At 39.0% G+C, this 25,001-nt stretch overlaps 2 protein-coding genes across 4 annotated transcripts in view; one reads left to right on the plus strand and one right to left on the minus strand.

The window, feature by feature from the left end:
- Window positions 1–535: 535 nt before the first annotated feature.
- On the minus strand, window positions 536–11,260 carry AKAP4 (A-kinase anchoring protein 4). 3 transcript variants are annotated; one of them, XM_047843074.1, is made up of 6 exons: window positions 11,123–11,260; window positions 8,245–8,340; window positions 7,166–7,216; window positions 6,501–6,602; window positions 1,872–4,010; window positions 536–878 (listed from the first exon to the last, which is right to left on the minus strand). In XM_047843074.1, the coding sequence occupies exons 2-6, from the start codon at window positions 8,338–8,340 to the stop codon at window positions 723–725; spliced, it is 2,544 nt and encodes an 847-aa protein (XP_047699030.1). In that variant the 5' UTR covers window positions 11,123–11,260; the 3' UTR covers window positions 536–722. The 3 variants fall into 3 exon arrangements, with proteins under 3 accessions (XP_047699030.1, XP_047699029.1, XP_047699031.1); XM_047843073.1 differs by lacking the exon at window positions 11,123–11,260 and adding an exon at window positions 10,221–10,585; XM_047843075.1 differs by lacking the exons at window positions 7,166–7,216; window positions 11,123–11,260 and adding an exon at window positions 10,221–10,588.
- Window positions 11,261–14,953: 3,693 nt separating this feature from the next.
- CCNB3 (cyclin B3) overlaps window positions 14,954–25,001 on the plus strand; it is an 82,496-nt gene continuing 72,448 nt past the window's right edge. The window contains exon 1 of the mRNA XM_047844831.1: window positions 14,954–15,006. The gene's annotated coding sequence lies outside the window, so the exon portion shown is untranslated. The remainder of the gene's footprint in view (window positions 15,007–25,001) is intronic.

Raw genomic sequence — 25,001 nt, forward strand, 5'->3', positions numbered from 1 at the left:
CTGATGGAAGACCAGGAAATCTCATCAATTGAAGTAAATGACTTCTAAGAAAGCTTTATTCACATGTAGGGGAGGATCAGATCCCATTGTAGTTCTGGATAGTATCTATCTATGTACAGTAAACAGTGAGGGTGTGTGTGAGGCAAGGGGGAGCAATGTCCATGGGTAATATACTTTCTTTTTTCAGTTAGATTTCATGTAAGATAGCCCATCTTCAAAATCTTAACAAAACCCAAGAAGGTTGCATCCTTGGGATTAGAAGAGGAATTATCAAGTTAGTTATGAAATTCTGAGAGAAATAGGGAGACCACAGGTGAGGAAACTCTAAAGAGATTGTATACTGAGATTTGGACAAACCAGATTACTTGGGGACTTGGGACATATGTTATAGACCTGTGTCTTGGGTGCTCAGAAAAGAAGCCAGGGTGAGATCTGGACACATGTCCAACACTGTATCACCAGGTCCTTGGAATTAAACCCATTCTCCTACCTTGCATCAGGTCTATCTGATCAAGAAAACAATTACACTTTTTTTTTAAATTTTTTTATTCATGTTATTGCCCAGCTTTTGGACACCCTGTATTTGCACAGTCCAACTGCTCATATGTATTAGGAAATACAATCATGTGGTGTGCAGTTCACTGGCCTGATGGTGGGGATGTTCAGGCTGGGATGGAATGCTGCTAGGGGAGTAAAGGAGAGGAGTCAAAGGAGTTGTTAGCTCACAGGTTAGTGAGCAACCAGTCTAGCAGTTGTTTCTTAGCCATGTTTCCCACGGCTTCATCCAGTTGTCGTTCCTTGGCAAACTTCATGACCTCGTGAAGAAGATCTCCTACACTGTACCCCTTCTCTGCTGCCTTAGCTGAAACTTCGGGAAGCTGTGGAGAGAGCAGAGGTAGCTTGAGTCACGTGATGCTTTTAGAGAAGGGACCTAGATGGATAAAGTGAGCCATGATTCTAGGATTAAAGTCTGACACAGATGCAGGACTGGAGGCTTCTGACATGGCTTTCCTTTTACCTCAGCCCTCCTCTAATGACATAGATCAAAATGCCACAGGACTTTCTTTTTGAGCTTCAGAAAACAAACTCTGGAATCAATTGTGTTCACCAAATACTTCTGATAGGTGCTAGATCCTTCAATTAGTCTGTGATGATTGTTAGGTCAGTGTTAGGGGTCCATTCCCCAGCTTCCCTGAAAAAGTATGTGATTGGAAGTAGAGACAATCTCCTGGTCTTGGACTGAAAATAATTTTGGTTCAGTGTTTTATTTCTCTTGAGCCCATCTAATGTAGGAAACACAGCTGTGAGATGTGTGTGTGTGTGTGTGTGAGAGAGAGAGAGAGAGAGAGGAGAGAGAGAAACAGTATGTGTATGAATGCTGGCTTCTGTGAGACTGGAAGGCAAGACCAAGACTAGGATGAAGTAAGTGAGGTGCCTAGGGCAAAAGATTTAAGGAGGCAAGTACTCTTGGGACAAATGCAGGACCTGTGAGTTTGGGAAGGAGCTCCGTAGCTCCCTTTTTCTTTTTTTTTTCTGTCTCTAATCCTTTGAGGGCCTTCAAACTCAAAACATGACTCAAAAATTGTTCCCTGATGTGTTACCAAATAATTTGTTGAAAGGATCACTGATAAAATGAGCTAATTTTACTCTCCTCCTCTTGGTAGAAGTGCACAGGCCTTGAGATATCCAGAGCCCCACTTAATGATTCACCACTTCTGTCTTTTTACAAAATGAAAGTAATTCATGAAGTGCACAGTAAAGAACAGGCTTGGAAAAAAATTGGGCTGCTCTTGGGTTCTAAGTACAATGCTGCCTCCCTGCCCCTGCCAATCCCAACCCTCTTTTCTTCTTGTGTCTGTTGCATTGCTTACCTTCTCCAGTTGTCCATCATCATCTCCCATGAAGTACAACATGGGCACGTTAAATTGGGAGGCTGCGATCCACTGCAGGACAGCCTGGAGCTGTTTCTGCAAGTTACTGGTTGAGCACTGATTATTAACTATGACTTCAGGCCCAGTTGAGTGTTGATGGGTCTGTGGCATCGCACCATCATGACTATATCTGGAGCCACCAACCTGGTAATTGGGGTTGTTTGCCAAGGCTGCTTGTTCTTCCAACTCAGCAAGGGCTGCCCTGTTATTACTATACTTAGCCATGATAAGGCACAACTTCATCACAGATTCTACCAGTTGATCTATAAATTGGTGGTTCACTTGCTTCATGCCAGTGGTAGAGTCAAGTTCTTGATTGTCCTGGTATTTTTCTTCCCGTCTGTCAGGTCTCTTGGACATGGAAACGGCTTTGCTTGTTCTGGGCTCAGAATGCTTGTTCTCACCTTCACATGGGTCATCACAGTTGAAGGGGCTCTCACTAAGCAGTTTCTGGATCAGCGTTAGAACAATGTTTGACATATCGAGCTTCTGGGAGTCCAGCTGTTGATTTTCCTTTAGAGAGGTGGATGGTCCAGGAGCTTCATGAGATTCTAGACTTTTCATTGAAAGTGCCTTGGCACTTTGGCCACTTGCACACTTTTCATATTGGGCATTCTGAGTCATATAGCCCATGGTGGAACTGGGACACTCGTCTTCTAATGCATCTTTGCCTTTGGCCTGCTGGGTCAGATGGTACTGGATCAACATAAGGGCAGACACAATCAAGTCCTTTGCCAGCGAATCTGTGGAAGGGCTGATCTTTTCTCTCTTTTCCTCCATATTGGCACATGCTTTGCCAGGCATCTTGCCTTGGTTTCCTTGCTTTTGGTTCCACATGGTCAGGCCCTCCTTGAGGATGTGTTCACCGACTTTCTCGGCACTGGTCAATGACTTGCACTGCTCTGGTTTCATCTTGCCTTTGTCCTTCCCCTTCATCTCAGCTTTCATAGCTGAGAATTCAAGACTTTGGTTTTTGCATTTGGTATCATGGGACCCAGCTTTCAAGGATGCATACGACAGACTCTGTGATTTAGTCTCCTTCTTCTCCCCAAGAAGAGCACTGACCAGACGCTTCAGCATGGCTTCCATGATATCTGCAGCATTTTGTTTTCCGTGGTTGAACAGATTCCTCTTGACCGCTGAGACAAAGTCTGAGTCAGTCATCAGGACCCCAGTGATATTATGCAGGTTCTTCATGCAGGAATCAATCAAATCAGACACAATTTCCTTGGTGTGTTTTAACAACACCCTCTTCAGGACCACACAGGCTGGAACTTGCTTCCCAGAGCTATGTATTTTCAAGGTCTTCATAACAGAGACGATCATGTCAGATGCCACCTGATTTGCATAAACCATGAGCCCTTTGCTGATAGAATCTGCAAATTCTTTGCTGTCTCTTTGACACATCTGTTTGTCACCACCCTTGTTCTTGTTGGACAATTCACTATACAGAAAGGTTTTCCGGCCACCTTCCCTGCACTCCTCCCCAGTGCCCCGCATTTCTTCAGAAGTCAGTTCCACAGCATCATGGGCCATTTCAGAAGCAATCTTCCTCACAGCACTTTGAGGGCTGTTTTTCCCCTTTTCCCCAGGGGATGAATAGATAGAATGATGAAGGCACTTGCTTCCACCTTCCAACTTCTCCTTGATTTCCTTACGAGCCATCTGGATTACCAGAGAAGATAGTCGGTTGACATAGAAGGAAAGGTCATCCATAGAATATTCGCCATCAGGGGAAATAACTGCCCTCTGATTGCTAGGAGATTTGGCTGGAGGAGTGGAAGGACTCTGGTTATTGTTGGTGTTTTTGGCTGCTGTAGTTTCTAGACATAGCCGTTGAGGTCCGTTGGCCAAATAATCTATGTTTAGTTGGTCGGCATAGATGCTGTAGCAGTTCTCAGAGGGTAATTTGTGATTTTTGTCTTCTGTGTCTCCTACTTTGTGTTTACAGCTAGAGACTGAGGGGCTCAGTGCATGCTGGAAGCCCAAGGCATACTTCTGGAGGTCATTCAGAAGCCAATTGAGGACACTTATGGGATCAGAGGGAGCTTGTTTGAAAAGACACACAGATCCCTCCATCTAAAAAAGGAAGAACACCTATCCATAAGAGTTTGGGTAGGGTACTTCTTTCGCTCATTTTATTTAGAAGATATATCTTCTAAACCACACAGATTAGGGATTTGGCTTTCAGAATTTGTATGGGAACTTAACATACAATTATAACCATTAATACATGTTCAAACACAAGTGGCAGCCACAAAAGATCAGAGTATATACATTGGTACACTTAACTACACCTGAGTGTTAGCAATATATTTGCCAATTTCATCTGTGTATGTGTGCTTATCTCAATATGTGTCAAAAATGTATCCATGTATCCATTGTGTGCATATGCATATTAATATAGCAATTCATAAGTGTGAACATCTCAATAGATGTGAGAATGTGTCAGACTGTATTGTGTGTGAAGATGTGCGTGTGTATATGTGTGTGTATATGTGTATGTCAGTGTACATGTTTGAGTAGGTATAAGGATGTGTAATATGTTGACATCGATACCCACTGCCACATGTGCATGTTACTGTGTATATGTTGTACATGTGTGGGAATGTAAACATGAGAGTGTGTATGTCAGTGTATCTAAGAATATGTAAATAAGCAAGTGCCAATTTGAATGATATGCATATATTTATGATATAAATCCAGTAGCATGTATCATGCAGCCATAAATGCATTTGTGTATATTGCTGCATACATTCACATAGTAACATACACACTCATTAATATATCCATGTATAATTAATGCATACTATATTAATAGATGTGTATGTTAAAATATGACTGTGTGGAAATAGGTGATTGAATAATGACTATGTAGTCTGTCAATAAATTGGGTATCACTTATGCTCTATTTATATGCTAGGTCAGTGCGTGAGAGTGTGTATTAGTATACACACCCTTGCATTTGCGTTTGTGTGTGAATACATGAGTGGGGATGTTATTGCATTTGTATGGATGTGTGTATCAATGCATTCAAAGAGAGTTAGTGACTATGTATCATTTTGTTTAAGTTTGTATGGGTGTGTATCAACATGAAGTATATTTATAGGTGTGTATGCTTATACCTGAGTCTGTATGGTCACCAATGTTTTGATCAAGGGTTATGGGTGTTAATGTGTGTGAGTATATGTTTATGCATAGTGTGCATGGATATATATATATGTGGATGTTTATGTGTGTCACATGTGGGCGTGTCAAGGTATCTGACTCTGTATGACTGTATATTTTTGTGTATGTGTGTAAGTCACTGTTTATGAATAGGTCAAATGCATAAATTTGTTAGATTAGTGCTTATGTGTGTTTGTCAATGTCACAGGTAGCCAGGCATGAGTATGTCATTGCTTGTATAAATTCATTTTTGTTAATGTATATAGATGTATGTATCAATGTATATGTCACTTTGTGTAGATTTATATGCTTGTGACTGTGTATGCCCATGTCTGGGTATGTGTATATGTATTATATACTTTTTCTACTCAGTGCTAAGTGCCATGGCCCTCTTTGCCCCTTTGATTGCTTCATCTGTCTTTTCATGGAATTCCTGGAAACGTGAGGTCATGATAAGTTCAACTTTTTGCAAATGGGCTTGATACAATCAAGGGTATCTGCCTTGTGTGTAGGAAATATGGGCTGCTCTTTTAAAAATAAACACCAGGTATAATTTATCCCTTTCTTGAGGCTCCAAAATTGAGTTGGCCACCCCCAACTGAACTCAAAACTATTTAGAGAATATTTTGCAACTGGCTTTTCCTTCCTTAGGGGTTACACTCATCATTCAAAAGGTGCCTGGGGCCAGAAATGATGTTTCTCATTATAACATGAGCCTAGGAACATAGAACAAGAAATATTTGACTGTTTTGCACTAAAGCCAAATATCCTGTGCCAATACCAGCCGCTCTGAGCTTGTAGGACTGTGGGGATGACTTGTCATGTACTCTAATGCCTACCCCAAACCAGAGGCCCAACAGATATAATCCTTACACAAAAACAAAAGGATTCTATATGTGACAGGGGCATACAATTCTAATTGTTTCTAACTTTATGCTATCCAATAGCCTAGGTAATCTCTTGGACAACAGGGTAGGAACCAGGCAACTACAGTTCTTGGCTGTTGTGGATTCTCTCTGCTCCATATCCTCATTCTTCCTTCTTGGTCTTTGGGCAATGTGGGGCACACAAGTCTATTACAAGCCAGCAAACAATAATGCAAAGGATCTTGCTTATAAGCCCACGTCCTAATTAGGATAAGAATAGCAAAGTTATGTTTGGAGTACGTACCTGAAATCAGGAAAGGGCATTATGAGCCTTTGTGATTAGTGCCATTGTTAGATACCTGAGCATTGAACTTACCGTTACTCTGAACTTAGGACTGTGTTCTCTAGAATGTCATAGTATTCAAATTTATGGGCATGTTTGACAATAATTCTCTTACTATCTGTGAACCAGAGTCCTCAGACTCAGCATTCAGGTCTAAGAATTAGAAAGGGTGAGCTCAGAGACTAAGTATACCTTAGACTGGTCTTGCTTCTCAGTATCCTTGATGACAATAATCTCTTTTTCTTCTAGATTCCCCAGGTTTAAGTCACCTTCTGAACTGGAACCAGCAGTATCCTATGGAATTAAGGGATAAGATTTTTATGAACAGTTGGTTTTTGAGACTTCTCTAGGCTGCCCTCCTAGGCTACCACTTCAAAGTATGAATGTTATGTCTCCTATTATGCTTTTCTTTCTGAAGGAGAGGTAGGACTGTAGTGCTCTCTAGTCTTTGAAGAATGATAAAGTTCCCTCCACAAATTACTACTCCTCTTTCCCAAGCCCCACAGAAGGTATTCACAAAGCTGTCAGTCTCAGGAATCATATTCTGTTAATCATCAAACTTTTGGACAGGTTTTTTTTTTTTTTAATTTCGCTTCTCTGACATGGTATTTTCCATGTGTTAATTCTTTCAGCCCTACCAACAACTTAAGTGTCTTCTAAAACGAGATTTGGTATCTAGAGTGACAGTAAATTCTGAACCAGGGATCCTGGGCTCACAAGAACAATGACCTTCCATTTGAATCTCCTCCACCTTTCCACACTCTGCTACAGCCTTTCGCTTTTCTCATGCCGTGGCTGATAAAACCCACTCAGCAGTTTCCCACCCATTCCGAGGGAGGGGAGCAGAGAATACCCACCTTAGAATCTTTACCTTCCACATTCAAGGTAGACACATCGACAAAGCATATCTGTATCAAATTAGGAGGGTGAATTTAGAAAAACTCTAAAGACTGTAATTTCTTTCTGAGAGATGACAATAGCACTTACCTTATAGGATTCTTGTGAGGACTAATTAAGATACTGAATGTAAAGCTTTTAGCAGAGTGCCGGTACACAGTTAAGTACTCAATAGATGTTAATATGATTATTATTAGGCAGACAGAATCTAAGCATTCCTGTAGTTCATAAATGAGAATACCTACCTGTCAGACAGAAGCCCAAAATATAATATCCACATTTATTAAGAAAACTGAGAAGAGAGGTGGCTTGCCCAACCGACACAAACTCAAAGGTGGAACTTTCATTAGAAGTTGATTCTAATTGATTCCCAGTTTACAGCACTTTCTGCTATAGTGTTCCCCAAATGTGGCATTTTTACTACTGATGATAGAGAATATTTTAGGTGGTACGTAAATAGATGTTTGTATGTAATAGGTGTACTTGCTGTTGTTTATTTGGAAAATACATACTAAAACATCAAACCTGTGGTATTACAGACAATAATGCTTAGGGTGATGGTAATTTTTAAATGTATTTGAATTTTAAATTCATTTTTAAAAACATAGCAGAAATATGTATTAAGTAAATAATAGTATGAGTGGTGCTGGAACAAGATAAAAAAAATGTGAAGTACTATGCAAATCACTTGAAGTTTGGGAAACAGAGCATGAAGTATTTTGCCCTCCTGAGGGAGTCCCACTTTAGTGTAACTGACTGGTAGCTAGATGACATTGTGACTTCAGAAGTGTTAGGTAATAAGGGCTGGTAACTAGGCAACCATCACTTCTCCCTCCCCCTCAGACTCCCCGCTAATCTTCCTGTCCCAGGTCCTTTACATCACTCCTGGTCCTGACTCTCCCTTTGTCCTTGTGTCATTGAGCTTGGTTGCTTGGAGACATCACAGTATCACTCTCCATTAGTCTATCCTGGGCTCCAATATATCTATATTCCTACACTGATCCTTTCCACTACTTGGTAGGGGTAATTTTATACTTACGACTTTCCGGTCCTGATCTTGCTGTCCTTTTGGGCTGTAGAGATCAACCTTGCACACGCCCCTGCGGCTATGTAACCAGTCAATATCATCAGACATCTATAAAGAGAAAGGAAAGAAATCTGAATATATAACTATATAACTATATAACTATATAACTATATAGCTATATAACTATATAACTATATATATATATATATATATATATATATATGCTCAGCCAGTTTCTAAAAGCCATATATAACTATATAACTATCTAAGCTATATAACTATATAACTATATATATGCTTTTAGAAACTGGCTGAGTTTGGGTAAGAATCTCTGAAGGGCTTCCTGAAACCCATCTGTATGTTTCAATTAGGTTTAGACTAGGAACTGGAAGGGTGAACAATGGGGGAAGGAACTATGAAATGTCTGAACTTGATAATCAGGATCATTTAGCACAGTCCATAGTCTCCTTTAATTTAGACTTCCCACATCAAGTATTTGGAATCATGGGAGTATCATATTAATTTGTGAGAAACAAGTCAGGAAAAATGGCAGGCTGAGAAGCAAATTTAAAGGAGGTCTAGGGACTGTAGGAATTAAATTCAATGATTTACTTCTACCCAACTCTACTAGATCTCATGTGTCTCCACTTCTGTTTACCCACTCTAGGTTACCTCAAAGAACAAAGCTCATCTCATCCTATTTAACTGAATTTTAGCTAACTCCAGTTCAACCAGAGTCTTTCTCATTACATCAAAGAAAATGAAATTAGGTAAATAGCTGTAATACTTATTACATAGGGCCATTGGAAAAGACTAGAGTCAACACCAGTAGAGTAAATAAATAGCCCTTTTAATCAAAACAACATAGAAGATTCCAACATAAAACAAGTTTATGAATGCTGAGAAAACTGCCTAATAGCTGTAAATATAACCAAAAGACAGATGTCTGAGGGAAGACCAGACCCTGATCCCATAGACCAAGTTTACTTTTATTTTTGAAAGAAAAAAGAATCTCTGCCAACTTCTTCCAACCCCCCACCCCCCACCACCTCCCACCCTGGCCTGGAACTAAAAGTAAAAAGGAAATGGCAGAGGCCACTGATTGATTTTTGCTATGTAAGATCTCAGATCTATGTTCAGGAAGACACGTTAAGAGCTCAGTAGAATTGTTTTGGTTTCTGGAGCTTGAATCTGATTTCTTTTTAAAATGTAACAGGAGAAGCCTTTTTGCCAAGTTATTAGAGGGCAGTTGAATTCCTTTTCCCCAACTCCCTTAAAAACTTAGACCCTTTTAACCTCTACCTCCCTCCCCTCCCTCTCTTTACTCTTCTTCCCCCCTCCCTTCTTCCTTTCTCTCCCTCCTTCCCTACTTATCTTCCTCTCTCTCTCCATCCTTCCCTCCCTCCCCCCTGCCCTCCTCTCTCCTCCTTCCTTCCCCTCCCTTCCCTCCCCTCCTCTCTCCTTCCCTCCCCTCCTCTCTCCTTCCCTCCCCTCCTTTGTCCTTCCCTTCCCTCCCTTCCTCTCTCCTTCCCTCCTCTCCTCTCTCCTTCCCTCCCTCCCTCCCCTGCCATCCCCTCTCTTCCCTCCCTCCCCTCTCTCCCCTGCCCTCCTCTCTCCTTCTTCCCTCCCTCCCTTGCCCTCATCTTTCCTCCTTCCTTCCCTCTCCCTCTCTCAACATTTTTATAACAGCTATCCTCTGATGGTTATCTTTTCACAGGATACTGCATTTCTACCCTTTGCCATTCCCAACTGCCTGCCCCCAGATCTTTTCGGGCTCTCACTTCAAGAATGTCTACACACCCCTGAAAAAGTTTTAGGAAAGGGCTTCCCATACCCACTCATAAGAGGGAGTTTCTTTTTTAAAAAACTAGAGATCACTAGCATAGGAAAAAAGAAGGAAAGTCATAGAGGTCCCTCATATGATTTGGATATAGCCTTAGTCCAAACCCAAAAGAATTGTAAAAAAATAAAATTTGTGAACTCATTACCTTGATAATGAAGTTATTTTAGGCTTTTCGCTGAAATTGTGCCACCCAGAAGGGAGATGTGCCCCTTTAGATGGAAGTGGGCAGTGCCAAGTTCTTGGGCACTTGCGGCTGGCTGCCACCCCAGTCAGCTGTTGGATGAGACTGATGGGCCAGGCTTTTCCCTGCTGCCTTTGACCCGGGAGTGTGACAACATAATTGGTTGGGTCACAATGCCTGAGACTAGCAACCTCAGCAAAGGTGTGGCAATATGGCAAACTCAGTAGCCCTTCACATCAAAAGCACATCAGGCTGTCTGCTGTACAACAACCCTTTTCTGTTCTCTCTAGGAAGGTACACATATTTATTTCACATTTTGTCCAGCTCACAATCCCTTGAGACTTCCATTCTCTTTCCTCTTCTTGTTTCCAGAACAATCTAATCATATTAGTTACCCATTTGGTGGGGGTCTGTATTTTTCACATAGAGAATTGCCACCAGCCTTAATGAATAAACAACTATTAATTTTCACATCTTAGCTTATTTCTCTTTGGGTTTCCCACTAGAGATTCAGAGTTATGTAGCAAGAGATCTTTGGATTTATGTAGAAACAAAAAATGTTGAAGTCCTTTCCGGATATCCTGAATAAAAGTATGAAAATAGAAAGTTGGAGGCTGCCTTAATAGCTTCTGTGATTTCACCTCACCACGAAGACACCCCCTTAGCTAGTCAAAAAGAAGTCAGAGGGAAAAATGGGTTATGGGCATTGAGGATGGCACTTGTTGGGATGAGTGCTAGGTGTTGTATGTAAGCGATGAACCACAAGAATCTACCCCAAAAGCCAAGAGCACACTGTATACACTGTATGTTAGCCAATTTGACAATAAATTATATTAAAACAAGGAGAAGTTAGAAAATGCCCCTACCTTGGTAGTATCAGAGTAGGCTGTTTCACAGGACCTTGGGATGATTTTTTTCTTGTTAATTTGGATGCTGTGATGACCCTTCTAGTCTGACACAGGATGTTGCTTCTTTCCTCAACCCTCCATACTCTCCTAAAGCCTTCCCCACCAGCTGGCCCCAGAACTCCTACTTAATGACATCACTGTTTCTATGGAGAACAGTGACAGCACAAAAATGGGAGCTTTATTCTTAGGATTATGCATGTCTAGCAAACTCTAACCTTCATCATGAGACATAATTTTCTAAGAAAAAAAGGCTAGTCTACTTAGGACAGGGTCAGCCTTGCACAGACTTTTTAAATTATGAAAGGACCTGAGCCCCACTTACTCTTTTTCATTATATGGCCCATGCTGGATTTCTGGCTACCATATTCTTTAAAGGATTATCCATTGGACTTTGAGGTGCCTTTAGGTTAGCCTCAGTTTCACAACATTAGTCCATAACCAAATGGGTCACACTGTGCCCAAGTCTCATCTTTTTTCCTCTCCTTCCTCCATATGTTTTCACTTTAATCTCATACATGTGAATAAATGCATCTGAACTAATTATAAGTCGAGATGATCCCCTAAATAATAGAGTTTTGTATTCTTGATTCTACTTCAATTTCTTCTTGTTACCCCCGAGACTGCATGTCTTGCCTAACCCTGATGTACAATTTCAATCTTGTTAGTTTATGACATCAAAAAGAAACAGAACTGGACATTTGTTAAAAGTGGCAAGACAGATTTTATTCAGACTACTGCAGTAAGGAATAGAATCTTCCAATGAACAGAGCTCAACTCCACTGAAACAAGAGGCAGAAGGCTTTTTAAATGTTGGGGTGTGCTAAAGGAAAAAATGCTGAGGGAAGCCTGTGTGTGTGTGTGTGTGGGGGGGTGATCAATGTGATTAGGGCAACTGTGTTTGCTAACTGGTTCTTATCGAAGTTAGGCTCCTATCCTTTCACAGAGATTAGGAGACAGGGGTCCTATCTTTCTTGATAATTACCTTTCAAAGGGATGGCTCCTAGGTCCTTGAGAAAAATATTTCTGGGTTGTAGAAGATATATCTCAAAGTAACAGATAAAGGATTTACAATGATAGGTTTTCTAAAGAAATGCTCTAAGAAAAGGGAGGTCAAGGGCCTATAATCAGGTTTTGGCTGAAACAAACAGTAAATTCTTCTGGCAGTGTTTAACTTCCGTAGGCAGGTCTTTTAAGGATGCTGGGGTCATCATCCTAGGGATATGGCCTTGAGCTGATAGAAACTATGTTAGTGTTTGTTCAAGTCTCTTAATGTATGGAATGGATGATACTGTTTGTACCCAAAGTTGCAGTTCTTATCAGCTATGGTTGAGGCCTAGTTGAGAAGAAATTTCGTAGGGGCCTGACTATATCAAGTCATCATGTTGTATACTTTAAATATATACAATTTTTATTAAAAATACATTTTGGTCAAGGAGGGAGTCTTTGTAAGTCAGTGGTGATGAATTAAATCCACAGTACAAGACTTGTTTTCCCTGTATCATTTTTTTTTGTCAAGACTTTTGATTATTAAAGAAAAAGTTGGAGCTCCTGTGTCTGGCTCATGTCTGTGGAATAAGAAGCAAAGAATAAAACTGTGTATTTATTCTCCAAGCACAAGAATGTATATCCCTAAGATTAAAAAAACAAAAAAACCCTCGCCCCAAAAACCTCTATGTCTCTCAGCCCAGAAGGGAACAACTGTGATCTGGGCCTGGAAAATGTCTTACTAAATCTCCTGAATGACAAAAAGAGAACTATTATGGATGATTAGAGCCCTGTCCCACAGCGCCCCAATCCTGTCATCCTGGAGGCTACCCAGGAGCAAACAAGAGCAGCATTTGGATGGGAAACCAACAACAAAAATGTAAGGAGGCTCAGTCATAGGTTATGGTATGTCCTCTGCCTCTTCTTTCTCTTAAGCTCCTGAGATTCTTAGACCAGTGTATACTGACTAGAGATGGCAACAGATGGGTGGGGTAGAAGGGCTGTTCAAAGAGTCAGAAGAAGGAATATGGTGTGTCAGTGTGTGAATATTTGTAAGGTACAAGGCATGCACTTAGATCAGCCTTTAGGAGCCGAACATAGAGAAGTTAAACATAGAAGCTTTGATTGTCTTTTTTTTTTTTAAACCATCATCATCCATTTTCTAACTTTGTTTATTCTAACCAAACATCTCTTCCACACAAACTTGTGAATAATTGTAGAAATCAACACTTTAAATATGCTTTCAGTCTACATTTGTTTTGAAAGAGCTATTAAGATAGTAAAAATGGGACCTGTGTTTGTCACTGTTCTGAATAATGGCAAAATGAAATTTAAATGAGCTGAACTATTAGCCTTCATGAAATCACCGTCTGCCTGTTAGCCTCACTAAGTATCTTCCAGTCTCAGATTAGGCTACCTAATTTAGTTTATGAGATGGCACTGTGACCATTTGGAAACTGTGCAGTGATACCAGTGATTTACAGACATTCTTTATTGTGGAGCAATATAAATGTAACTCCTGTTCTCCTGAATTATTTTTCAGACATGAGAATACACACTGTCATTTACAGCAGCTTCTCACAACCATGCTAAAGTGAAATATTAGATAGCTATTCTGAACATCTCAGCACCGGTGCTGCATAATTACTTCTGTCAAGTATTTATGTTATATCTGTACTGGGTATACCTGGCCTTTCCTATGAGTGATTGAAGTAGTGGAAGGAGAAAATAAAGGACTTTAAAATGCTATAAATATTCTCTCTCTCTCTCTCTTTTTTTATTCCAGAGGGAAGCTGTTAAAGAAAAGAAAGTTCTTAGATATGTTGGGGTTTCCTTTTAGGCAGAGGCTTAATTAGGCAGCTAAGGTCTGTTCTGTGGCCTTGTTGTAGATAATGACTTAATAGCTATTTGTGAAAGGTGGGCTTGGCTTGACAGTTGCCATTTCTGGTCAGGCTCCTCCCTCTTATAATTGGGAAATTTCCCTCCTCTGATTTCCTAGAACATTTGCTTCTTGTCTGTATAATTCATCTGACATTTACTAGATCTGGCCTTGTAGAGTTAATTAACTTTTTCTATTCCTGGATCACCTGCTTCAAAAGCCGGGCAGGCAGCCAGTTTTTCCCATCTCTCATTGTATTCGCTGCAATACAGCCCACGGCTGGGCTCGGGGAACAAATGATGGTGTTAGAATTTCAGGTAGCAAACAATTCAGAAGCCACGGAGTCCTGGGAATCTGTAATAATATTTCAGTGGGCAGTATACTTCTTAGAGAAGTAACTCTCAGACTTTAGTGCGGCTCAGAATCACCTGTAGGACTTGTGAAGCTAGTTGGGCTCTGTCCCAGAGGTTTTAATTCTGCAGGTCTGGAGTGGGGCCTGAAAATTTGCCCGGTACTGTGTTTTACACGCATCATCTCATCTAATTGTCACACAGCCTTAAGAAACGGGTACTATTTTAATCCCGATTTCATCTCAATGGGGGGCTGGATCAATGGGGGAAGCCATTTGGCTGGGTGTAAGGCTAGGTGAGGCACTACCCATTACATCATTTAACGGTTGGGTGGGCGTATGTGTGTGCGCGCCCAGAGTGGTACGCCTTTTCTTTCTTGGAAGGGTCTGAAAACGCCCAAGAGAGATTTCTTGAGGAAAAGTATAAGGGGGTCCGTCCTCTGATCTTTTGGCCCCATCTGGTGGTTTCAAGTCTGAACAAAGTGCTGATCTGTTACCCCCCCCCTCCCCCCCCGCGCTGGTGAGAATGGTGAGGTCGGACCGCCTGTCTCCGCGATCCATTTTCTGAGGCGACTTTTTCTGGAGGGGGTTGCTCTGAGGCGATTGCTCTGAGGAAGTTATTCTGAGGCGGTTAGTCCCTTTTGCCCCCATCCGTGTTTTGTTTTGTGTTTTGTTTTGTTTCCGTTTCCTACTACTTGGGAAGTCCCTTTTCAATACATAGCGTTTGTTCCAGCCCGTCTATAGCTTGTTAAAAGTAAAACTTGTTTTTCTAGGCATTAAACGGGTCTTTTGCCTTATATGTGTAAATATATAAACATACTTTGTGTCCGAGCTGGAGATTTAGGTGAGGGAGCTAGGCTGTGAATAGGATTTTTTTTTCTTGTCAAACCGACAAACTTGTCTGCAATGTCTGATGGAAAGTACTTAAATATAGCATTAACTGGCAACAACGTTTTTACTAGCCCCCCCCCCCCCCCCCCCATAGTATCTGTCAGTGAATGAACGTTTTAAACAAAGACCCTTGGAGAAGAGGAAGGGGATCTGGAAGCATAAAGCTTTTCGGGTTCCCTCGAGGCATTGGTGGGCACCCCCTCCCGTCCCCCACCACCAGACTCTCTTAAGGTTCTCGTTGATTTGAAGAATGTTAAAATGGGGTGAAGACTGGCCTAGTTTTCCTTCCGCTTTGTTTTGTACTTGCCCCGTGGGGGTGTCAGGCTGAGACCGTGCCTGTTTTCAAGAGGGTAAAATGGGGGTAATGAGTTCATGTGGCCACTAGGAGGTCGCAGCAACTTGGAAAACGTGTTTCCACACTGTGAGATCATCCCTTAGAGAAACCTGTTTTGCCAAGGCATTCCTCAAATTAAAGGTGAAATTGGTGATCCTGCCCTCATAGAATCACTCTCCATCCTAAAAACCTCACTTTTTGTGTATATTTATTGATGCGTCTCCTTCAAAAAAGTTGTTTATAGGTTCCAGGAAATCAGGGACTATTGTATTTCATCATGAGCTTTATCTTTCCAGACGGGGTAATGCTTGAGGAGAATGACTGTTTTACTGATTTTCATTTACCCTGCAAGGGATAGCACTAGATTCGTATATGCTTAAGGATATGCTTAAGGATATTTACATAACTGAAAAAATCAGTATGTACACCTGAAGCTAATATGTTATCTACCAATTATATATCAGTTAAAAAAATAACGAAAATTAGTGGTAACAGTTGTTCAAGAATTGCCATGGCCAAGAATGTTGAGCCACCTTTGTCCAAATTGCCTGGCTTGTTGCAGTAAGTTCCTAACTGGTTCTACTGAGTCTTTCCTTGCTACTCTTAAACAAAATTTTTTTTGAAAGAATCAATATATTTTATTAGCTAGTTATTTTTAAAACAGCTTTATTGAAATCTAACTCACATACCACATAATTCACCCATTTAAAGTGTACAACTCAATGATTCTTAGTGTATTCAGAGTTGTGGAACCATCACCATAATCAATTTGAGAACTTTTTCATCACCAAAAAAAAGTCATACCCCATCTCCCCTAACCATATGCTTTAAAATTTTTTTTCTTTAATGTTTACTTATTTTTGAGATCGACAGAGGATGAGCAGAGGAGGGACAGAGACAGAGGGAAGTGAGCAGAGGAGGGACAGAGAGAATCACAGAATTCAAAGCAGGCTCCAGGCTCTGAGCTGTCAGCACAATGCCCGATGCAGGGCTTGAACTCACAAACAGGGAGATCATGCCCTTAGCCAAGGTCAGAGGCTTAACCAACTGAGCCACCCAGGTGCTCCTCCACTAAATCTATACTTACCCAGGCTTAGGCAATCACTAATTTACTTTCTGTATAGATTTGCCTGTTTTGGACATTGCATATAAATGGAATCATGTAGTAGGTGGGTCTTTTGTGACTGACTTCTTTCACTTAGCATAAATTTCCCCAGTATGGAATTGTGACAGCATGTGTGAAATGTTTACGAGTGACTCTCTTTCGACACTCAGTGCCAAGGATTTTTTCTGGAGTTTGGTGGTGCAGGCACCCTCTAGCTAGTACCTACTGGAACTCTAAAGTCCCAGGAGGAAATCTGGTGATCACCGTAAGCCATATTGTTTGCACAGTTAAAGTACAGTGACTTTTATCCATTAGGGTGGTGGGAACCCTTCCCAAATCCAAGTTTCCAGATCCTAGCCAAGGGCCAACCTTGCCAGCAGGATTTTTGGATGATAACACTCTCTGGTCAACTATGTTAACTCTTTTCTACACAGATGTTGATAGGGATTTCATTGATTCTGTAGATCAATTTGAGGGGCATGCCATCTTAACAATTTTAAGTATTTCAATCAATGAACATGGGATGTGTTTACATATGGTTAAGTCTTTAGTTTTTCTTAATTATGTTTTGTGGTTTTCAGTGTACAAGTCTTGTACTTCTTTTGTTAAATTTATTTTTAAGTATTTTATTCCTTTTGATGCCATTATAAGTGGAATTGTTTTCTTAATTTTATTTTCAGATTGTTCCTTGCAAGTGTATAGAAATACAATTGAGTTTTGTATATTGATTTCGTATGTTACAGCGTTGAGCTCATTTATTAGCTCTAATAGCTTTCTTATTTTTTTTTTTTGTGGATTCCTTAGCCTGTTAATATGGTAGATTACATGGATTGATTTTTTGAACCAGCCTTGCATCCTTGGAACAAACCCCACTTGGTCATGGTAAATAATACTTTTTATATATTGCTAAATTCTGTTTGCTAATATCTTACCAAAGATTTTGCATCTCTTTTATGAGGGAAGATTAGTATATAGCTTTCTTTTTCTGTACTTTCTTTTTATGGTTTTGGTATCAAGGTAGAAGTGTTTTCATATGAGTTGGGAAATGTTCCCTCTTCTTCTATTTTCTGGAAGAGATGGTGTAGAATTAGTGTGAACTTTTCTTTAAACACTTAGTTTCATTCCCCAGTGAAATAATCTGCGCCTAGAGACTTCTTTTTTTGAGAATTTTAAAATCATAAATTAAATTTTTTTAAAGCTATGGAACTATTCAAATGATGTATTTCATATTGTGTGCATTGTGGTAGTTTGTGATTCAATTAATTTGTCAAATTTATGTGTATAGAGCTCATAGTATACTCTTAGTATCCTTTGGATGTCAGTAGGGTCTGTAGTGATATCCTCTGTTTTATTTCTGATATTGCTAATTTGTGTATTTTTTCTGGTCAGTCTTACTAGAAATTTGTTAATTTTATTGATATTTTCAAAGAACCCACTTTTTGTTTCATTGATTTTCACTATTGGTTTTTCTGTTTTAAATCTCACCAATTTCTGCTTTTATCTTTATTATTTCATACTTTATACTTGCTTTGGTTTTATTTTGCTCTTCTTTTTTTAGTCTTGAGGTGGAGCTTAAATTATTGACTTTTAGATTTTTCCTCTAATATAAGCAGTTAGTGCTATAAATTTCCCTTTCAGCACTGCTTTAGCTGTATCCCACAATTCTTGATACATTGAATTTTCGTTTGTATTAAATTCAGTGTATTTATTGATTTGCCTTAAGACTTCCTCTTTGATTGGTGTGGTGAATTGCTTAGTTTCCAAGTGTTTAGGAATTTTCCTGTTATTTTTGTTATTGATTCCATTGTGGTTAGAGAACACAGTTGTGATTTCAATTCTTTTATAGTTGCTGAGGTTTGTTTTATGATTGAGGGGATGGTCATTTGGCTTATGTTCCACGAGAGCTTGAAAGGAATGTGTATTCTGCTGATATTGGGTGAGAGGTGCTCTATAAATGTCGACTGGATATGTTTGTTGATGGTGTTGTTAAGTACTTCTATATCCCTGCTGATTTTTTAATATAGTTCTTTATCAATTATTGAGATGAGGTGTTGAAGTCTCCCACTATAAATGTGGATTTTTCTACTTCTTTCAGTTCTATCACATTTTGCTTCGTGTATTTTGTAGTTCTGTTGGTTGGTGCACACACATTTAGGGTTGCTGTATCTTCTTTGTGGATTGATCCTTTTATCATTATGTAATATTCCACTCTGTCCCTACTGATTTACTTTGTTCTGAAGTTTATTTTATCTGATATTAATATAGCTACTCTTGCCTTTTTCTTTTTAAAAATTTATGTATATCTTTTTCCATTTTTAAATTACTAACCTACTTATATCATTATATTTGAAGTGCATTTCTTGTTGACAGTGTATCATTGGATCAGTTTTTAATTGAAATGTAGTTAACATAAAATATTATATTGGTTTCAGGTGTAAAACATAGTGCTTTAACATTTATATAGATTTCAAGGTGATCACCATGATAAATCTAGCTACCATCTGTCAATGTACAAAGTTGTTACAATATTGTTAATTATATTCCCTATGCTGTACATTGCATCTCCATGTCTTATTTTATAACTGAAAGTTTGTACCTTTTAATTTTTTCCTCTATTTCAACCATCCCTCTCCCCACCTCTGGAAACTACCAGATTGTTTTCTGTATCTATGAATCTGCTTCTGTTTTGCTTTGTTTGTTGATTTGTTTTATTTTTGAGATTCCATGTATATGTGAAATCATGTGGTATTTGTCTTTCTCTGACTTATTTCACTTAGCATCATACCCTTTAGATCCATTCTTGTCATGAATGGCAAGATTTTATTATTTTTTATGGCTGAGTAATATTTCACTGTATTCACACTGTGAAAGTGTATATACCACATTTTCTTTATCCATTCATTTGTTGATGGACACTTTGGTTGCTCCCATATCTTGGCTATTGTAAATAATGCTGCAGTGAATGAACATAGTGGTGTATATATCTTTTCGAATTAGTGTTTTTGTTTTCTTTGGATAAATAACCAGAAGTGGACTTATGGGTCGTATGGTATTCCTATGTTTAATTTTTTTTTTTGAGAGAGAGTGAGCAAGGGGGAGAGAGGGAGAGAGAGAGAGAGAGAGAGAGAGAGAGAGAGAGAGAGAATCTCAAGCAGGCTCCACACTCAGCATGGAGCCCCACATGGGGCTTGATATTATAACCATGAGATCATGATGTGAGGCCAAAATCAAGAGTCAGATGCTCAACTGACTGAGGCACCCAGGTGACCCCCCTTTTTAATTTTTTGAGGAACTTCCATACTATTTTCCACAGTGATTGATGGCATATGAGGGTTCCCTTTTCTCCACTTCCTTGCCAACACTTGTTATTTCTTGTCTTTTTGATACCAGCCATTCTGACATGTGTGAGGTGTTATCTCATTGTGGTTTTGATTTGCATTTCCCTAATGATTAGTGATGTTGAGCATCTTTTTGTGTGTCTGTTGACCATTTGTTTGGAACCACAAAAGACCCCAAATTGCCAAAGCAGTCTTGAGAAAGAATAAAGCTGGAGGTATCATGCGCCCTGATTTTAAACTATACTACAAAGCTGTAGTCATCAAAACAATATGGTACTGACACAAAAATAGATCAATGGAACAAAGTAGAGAATTAAAAAATAAACCCATACTTATGTGGTCAATCTATGACAAAGGAGGCAAGAATATACAGTGGGGAAGAAAAGAGAGTCTCTTCAATAGATGGTCTTGGGAAAACTGAACAGCTACATACATGCAAAAGAATGAAACAGGAGCACTTTCCTACACCATATACAAAAATAAACTTAAAATGGATTAAAGACTTAAAGACATAAAACTCCTAGAAGAAATAGGCGGTGAACTCTTGGACATCAATGTGAGAAATATTTTTTTGGATCTGTTCCTTAGGCAAGGGCAACTAAAGCAAAAATAAACAAATGGAACCACACCAAAATAAAAACTTCTGTACAGTGAAACGATCAACAAAATGAAAAGGCAATGTGCTGAATGGGAGAAGATATTTGCAAATGATATGATTGATAAGGGGTTAATTTCCAAAATATATAAAGAACTCAAATAACTCAATATAAAAAAAACCCCAAATAATTCAATTAAAAAATGGCCCTAGGACCTGAATAGGATCATGTTTTTTTTAATCCACTGTGAACCTCTGTTTTTTAATTCCTCTACTTAAACAATTTACATTTAATGTAATAATTGATCTGTTTGGGTTTAAATCCATCAATTTATTTTTTGTTTTCTGATTATTGCTTCTCTTTCTCATTTATGTATTTACTTTTACCTGCCACCCAGTCAGTTACTTGAACATTCTTTTGAATTCAGTTTTGATGTATCTATAGTTTTTTTAGTGCATGTTTGAGGTATTACATTATATATGTAAAATTATCACAGTTGACATTTTACCAATTTTAAGGAGGTGTAGAAACTGTGCATTCTTTTACCATCCTCTATATTGTTTTTTTAAACATTTCCTTCACATACATTGAGAACAGAGAGCATCAGGAGAGTACATTATGTCCACCTATATTTTTGCTCTTTTCACTATTCTTTCTCCTTAATGTTACAAGATTCCTTTTATTACTATTTTTTCTACTTTGTGAATTTTCTGTTCTTTTAAGGTGAGCATTTGAGAATGACTTGATTTCCCCCTCACTCCTGAAAGATATTTTCCTTGGATATAGAATTCTGAGTTGGGGCACCTAGGTGGTTCAGTCAGTTGTGTGTCCAACTTCAGCTCAGGTCATGATCTTGCGGTTTGTGAGTTTGAGCCCTGCATTGGGCTCTGTGCTGACAGCTCGGAGCCTGGAGCCTGGAGCCTGAGGCTTGCTTTGGATTCTGTGTCTTCCTCTCTGTCTCTGCCCTTGCCCCGCTCATGCTCTGTCTCTCTCTCTCTCTCTCTCTCTCAAAAATAAATAAACATTAAAAAAATAATTCTGAGTTTACATATTTTTTTCTTTTAGTACTTGGAAAATATTGTGTCACATCTTTCTGGCCACCATGGTTTCTGTTGAGAAATCCAATGTCATTCAAAAACATTTTGCCCAATTAGAAAGGTGTCATTTCTGGGGCGCCTGGGTGGCGCAGTCGGTTAAGCGTCTGACTTCAGCCAGGTCACGATCTCACGGTCCGTGAGTTCGAGCCCCACGTCAGGCTCTGGGCTGATGGCTCAGAGCCTGGAGCCTGTTTCCAATTCTGTGTCTCCCTCTTTCTCTGTTCATGCTCTGTCTCTCTCTGTCCCAAAAATAAATAAACGTTGAAAAAAAAAAATTTTTAGAAAGGTGTCATTTCTCTCTTGCTCATTTCAAGGTTCTTTTGTCTTTTAGTTTTCAGGAGTTTGATTATGATGTGTCTTTGTTTGAATTTCCCTGGGTTTATCCTATTTGGAGTTTTCTTAGCTTCTTGAATATGTAGGTTTATGTCTCTCTCAAATTTGGGAAAAATTTGAGACTTATTACTTGGAATAAGTATTTTTTTTTTTCTGCTTGCATTAAAGTATTCTTTTTTTTTTTTACTTATTTTTTTTAATGTTTATTTTTTTTTATGAAATTTATTGACAAATTGGTTTCCATACAACACCCAGTGCTCATCCCAAAAGGTGCCCTCCTCAATACCCATCACCCACCCTCCCCTCCCTCCCACCCCCCATCAACCCTCAGTTTGTTCTCAGTTTTTAACAGTCTCTTATGCTTTGGCTCTCTCCCATTCTAACCTCTTTTTTTTTTTTTTCTTTTTCCTTCCCCTCCCCCATGGGTTCCTGTTAAGTTTCTCAGGATCCACATAAGAGTGAAACCATATGGTATCTGTCTTTCTCTGTATGGCTTATTTCCCTTAGCATCACACTCTCCAGTTCCATCCACGTTGCTACAAAAGGCCATATTTCATTTTTTCTCATTGCCACGTAATATTCCATTGTGTATATAAACCACAATTTCTTTATCCATTCATCAGTTGATGGACATTTAGGCTCTTTCCATAATTTGGCTATTGTTGAGAGTGCTGCTATGAACATTGGGGTACAAGTGGCCCTATGCATCAGTACTCCTGTATCCCTTGGATAAATTCCTAGCAGTGCTATTGCTGGGTCATAGGGTAGGTCTATTTTCAATTTTCTGAGGAACCTCCACACTGCTTTCCAGAGCGGCTGCACCAATTTGCATTCCCACCAACAGTGCAAGAGGGTTCCCGTTTCTCCACATCCTCGCCAGCATCTATCGTCTCCTGATTTGTTCATTTTGGCCACTCTGACTGGCGTGAGGTAATACCTGAGTGTGGTTTTGATTTGTATTTCCCTGATAAGGAGCGAAGCTGAACATCTTTTCATGTGCCTGTTGGCCATCCGGATGTCTTCTTTAGAGAAGTGTCTATTCATGTTTTCTGCCCATTTCTTCACTGGGTTATTTGTTTTTTGGGTGTGGAGTTTGGTGAGCTCTTTATAGATTTTGGATACTAGCCCTTTGTCCGATATGTCATTTGCGAATATCTTTTCCCATTCCGTTGGTTGCCTTTTAGTTTTGTTGGTTGTTTCCTTTGCTGTCCAGAAGCTTTTTATCTTCATAAGGTCCCAGTAATTCACTTTTGCTTTTAATTCCCTTGCCTTTGGGGATGTGTTGAGTAAGAGATTGCTACGGCTGAGGTCAGAGAGGTCTTTTCCTGCTTTCTCCTCTAAGGTTTTGATGGTTTCCTGTCTCACATTTAGGTCCTTTATCCATTTTGAGTTTATTTTTGTGAATGGTGTGAGAAAGTGGTCTAGTTTCAACCTTCTGCATGTTGCTGTCCAGTTCTCCCAGCACCATTTGTTAAAGAGGCTGTCTTTTTTCCATTGGATGTTCTTTCCTGCTTTGTCAAAGATGAGTTGGCCATACGTTTGTGGGTCTAGTTCTGGGGTTTCTATTCTATTCCATTGGTCTATGTGTCTGTTTTTGTGCCATGGAATAAGTATTTTTGTAGGCAAGCGTACTAGAAGTACAATCTCTGGGTAAAAGGATTCAAACGTTTAAAATTTGATTGGTATTTTCAAATAACTCTCCCAAAGTTTATAGCAATTTTTACTCCTGCTGACAGTGAATTAAAGTGTCTGTTTACCCATCCCTTTATCAACAGAAGTTATTGTTAAGCTACTAAACCTTTGCCAACGTCCTAAACAAAAACAATGCATTGCTGTTTTAATTTGTATTTATTTTTAGTAAAATTAAGCATATTTTTATGTTGATCATTTGTATTTCTTCCTAATTGTTCATTTTCTTGACAGCTTTTTTGCTGCATGGCTCATCTTTTTCTTGTTGATCATGAAATTCTGTTTGTATATTTTGGAAATTATTCTTTTATCATTTGTATTGCCAGTGTTTTTTTGCTAGTTTGTTTTTAGGTTTTTAAGCTTGTTTTTGTTTTTTGTTTGTTTTGCCAAATAAATTTTCAGTTTTTACCTATTAAAATTTTTGGAGTCTTTTGCTATCTTTAAATTTTTGTCCTGTTTAGAAAACAAGATTATAAAAATATCCTTTTATATTTTGTCTAGTATTTCCATGGTTTCATTTTCACAATTAAATCTTGGATCCATTTGGAATGTATTTTCATGTAAAAGTAAAGTAGGCAATAACAGATCTTTTCTATCAAGTTTTAATACAGGGATGTATTAATACAGGGGGAGGAGAAAGGAGAGTTTATGAGAATGTTATATGCCTAGGAGTAGGAAAATATTGGAAAATGGTAGACTCAAAGGGTATCTCCTCTTTTGTCTGTGTTCTCTCTGAGTTCAATATAAAGGAAAGGTTAAGTCAACTGGAGGTGTGAAGGGTGAGAGAAAAACAAATTTAAAAAGTTTGGAAATGTCATAATTTTGGTCAATAACTTTTTGTTTTTGTTTTTGTGAAAAGCTGGGAAGAAATAGGAAAAATGAAATGGCTTCTTTTGTAATTTTTATATTGCTATTAGTGGATGGAAATTTTCCTCTCTTAACTAAAGAAGGACTTACAATTTTTTATTTAACATAGTACTTGAAGTCTTAGCTATAGAAATCAGACAAGATATGCTCAACATCACTGATCATCAGGGAAAAGAAAATCAAAGCCACACTGAGATCTCACTTCACAACCAGTCAGAATGGCTAGTGTCAAAAAAATGACAAGTGTTGGTAAGAATGTGGAGAAAGGGGAACCCTCATGTGCCATTTGTGGGAATGTAAATTGGTACAGCCACTGAGGTTCATCAAAAACTTAAAAATATCATATTATCCAATAATTCCACTACTGAGTACCCA

This window comes from Prionailurus viverrinus, chromosome X (genome assembly GCF_022837055.1).
Source record: "Prionailurus viverrinus isolate Anna chromosome X, UM_Priviv_1.0, whole genome shotgun sequence".
Classification (NCBI taxonomy): Eukaryota; Metazoa; Chordata; class Mammalia; order Carnivora; family Felidae; genus Prionailurus; species Prionailurus viverrinus.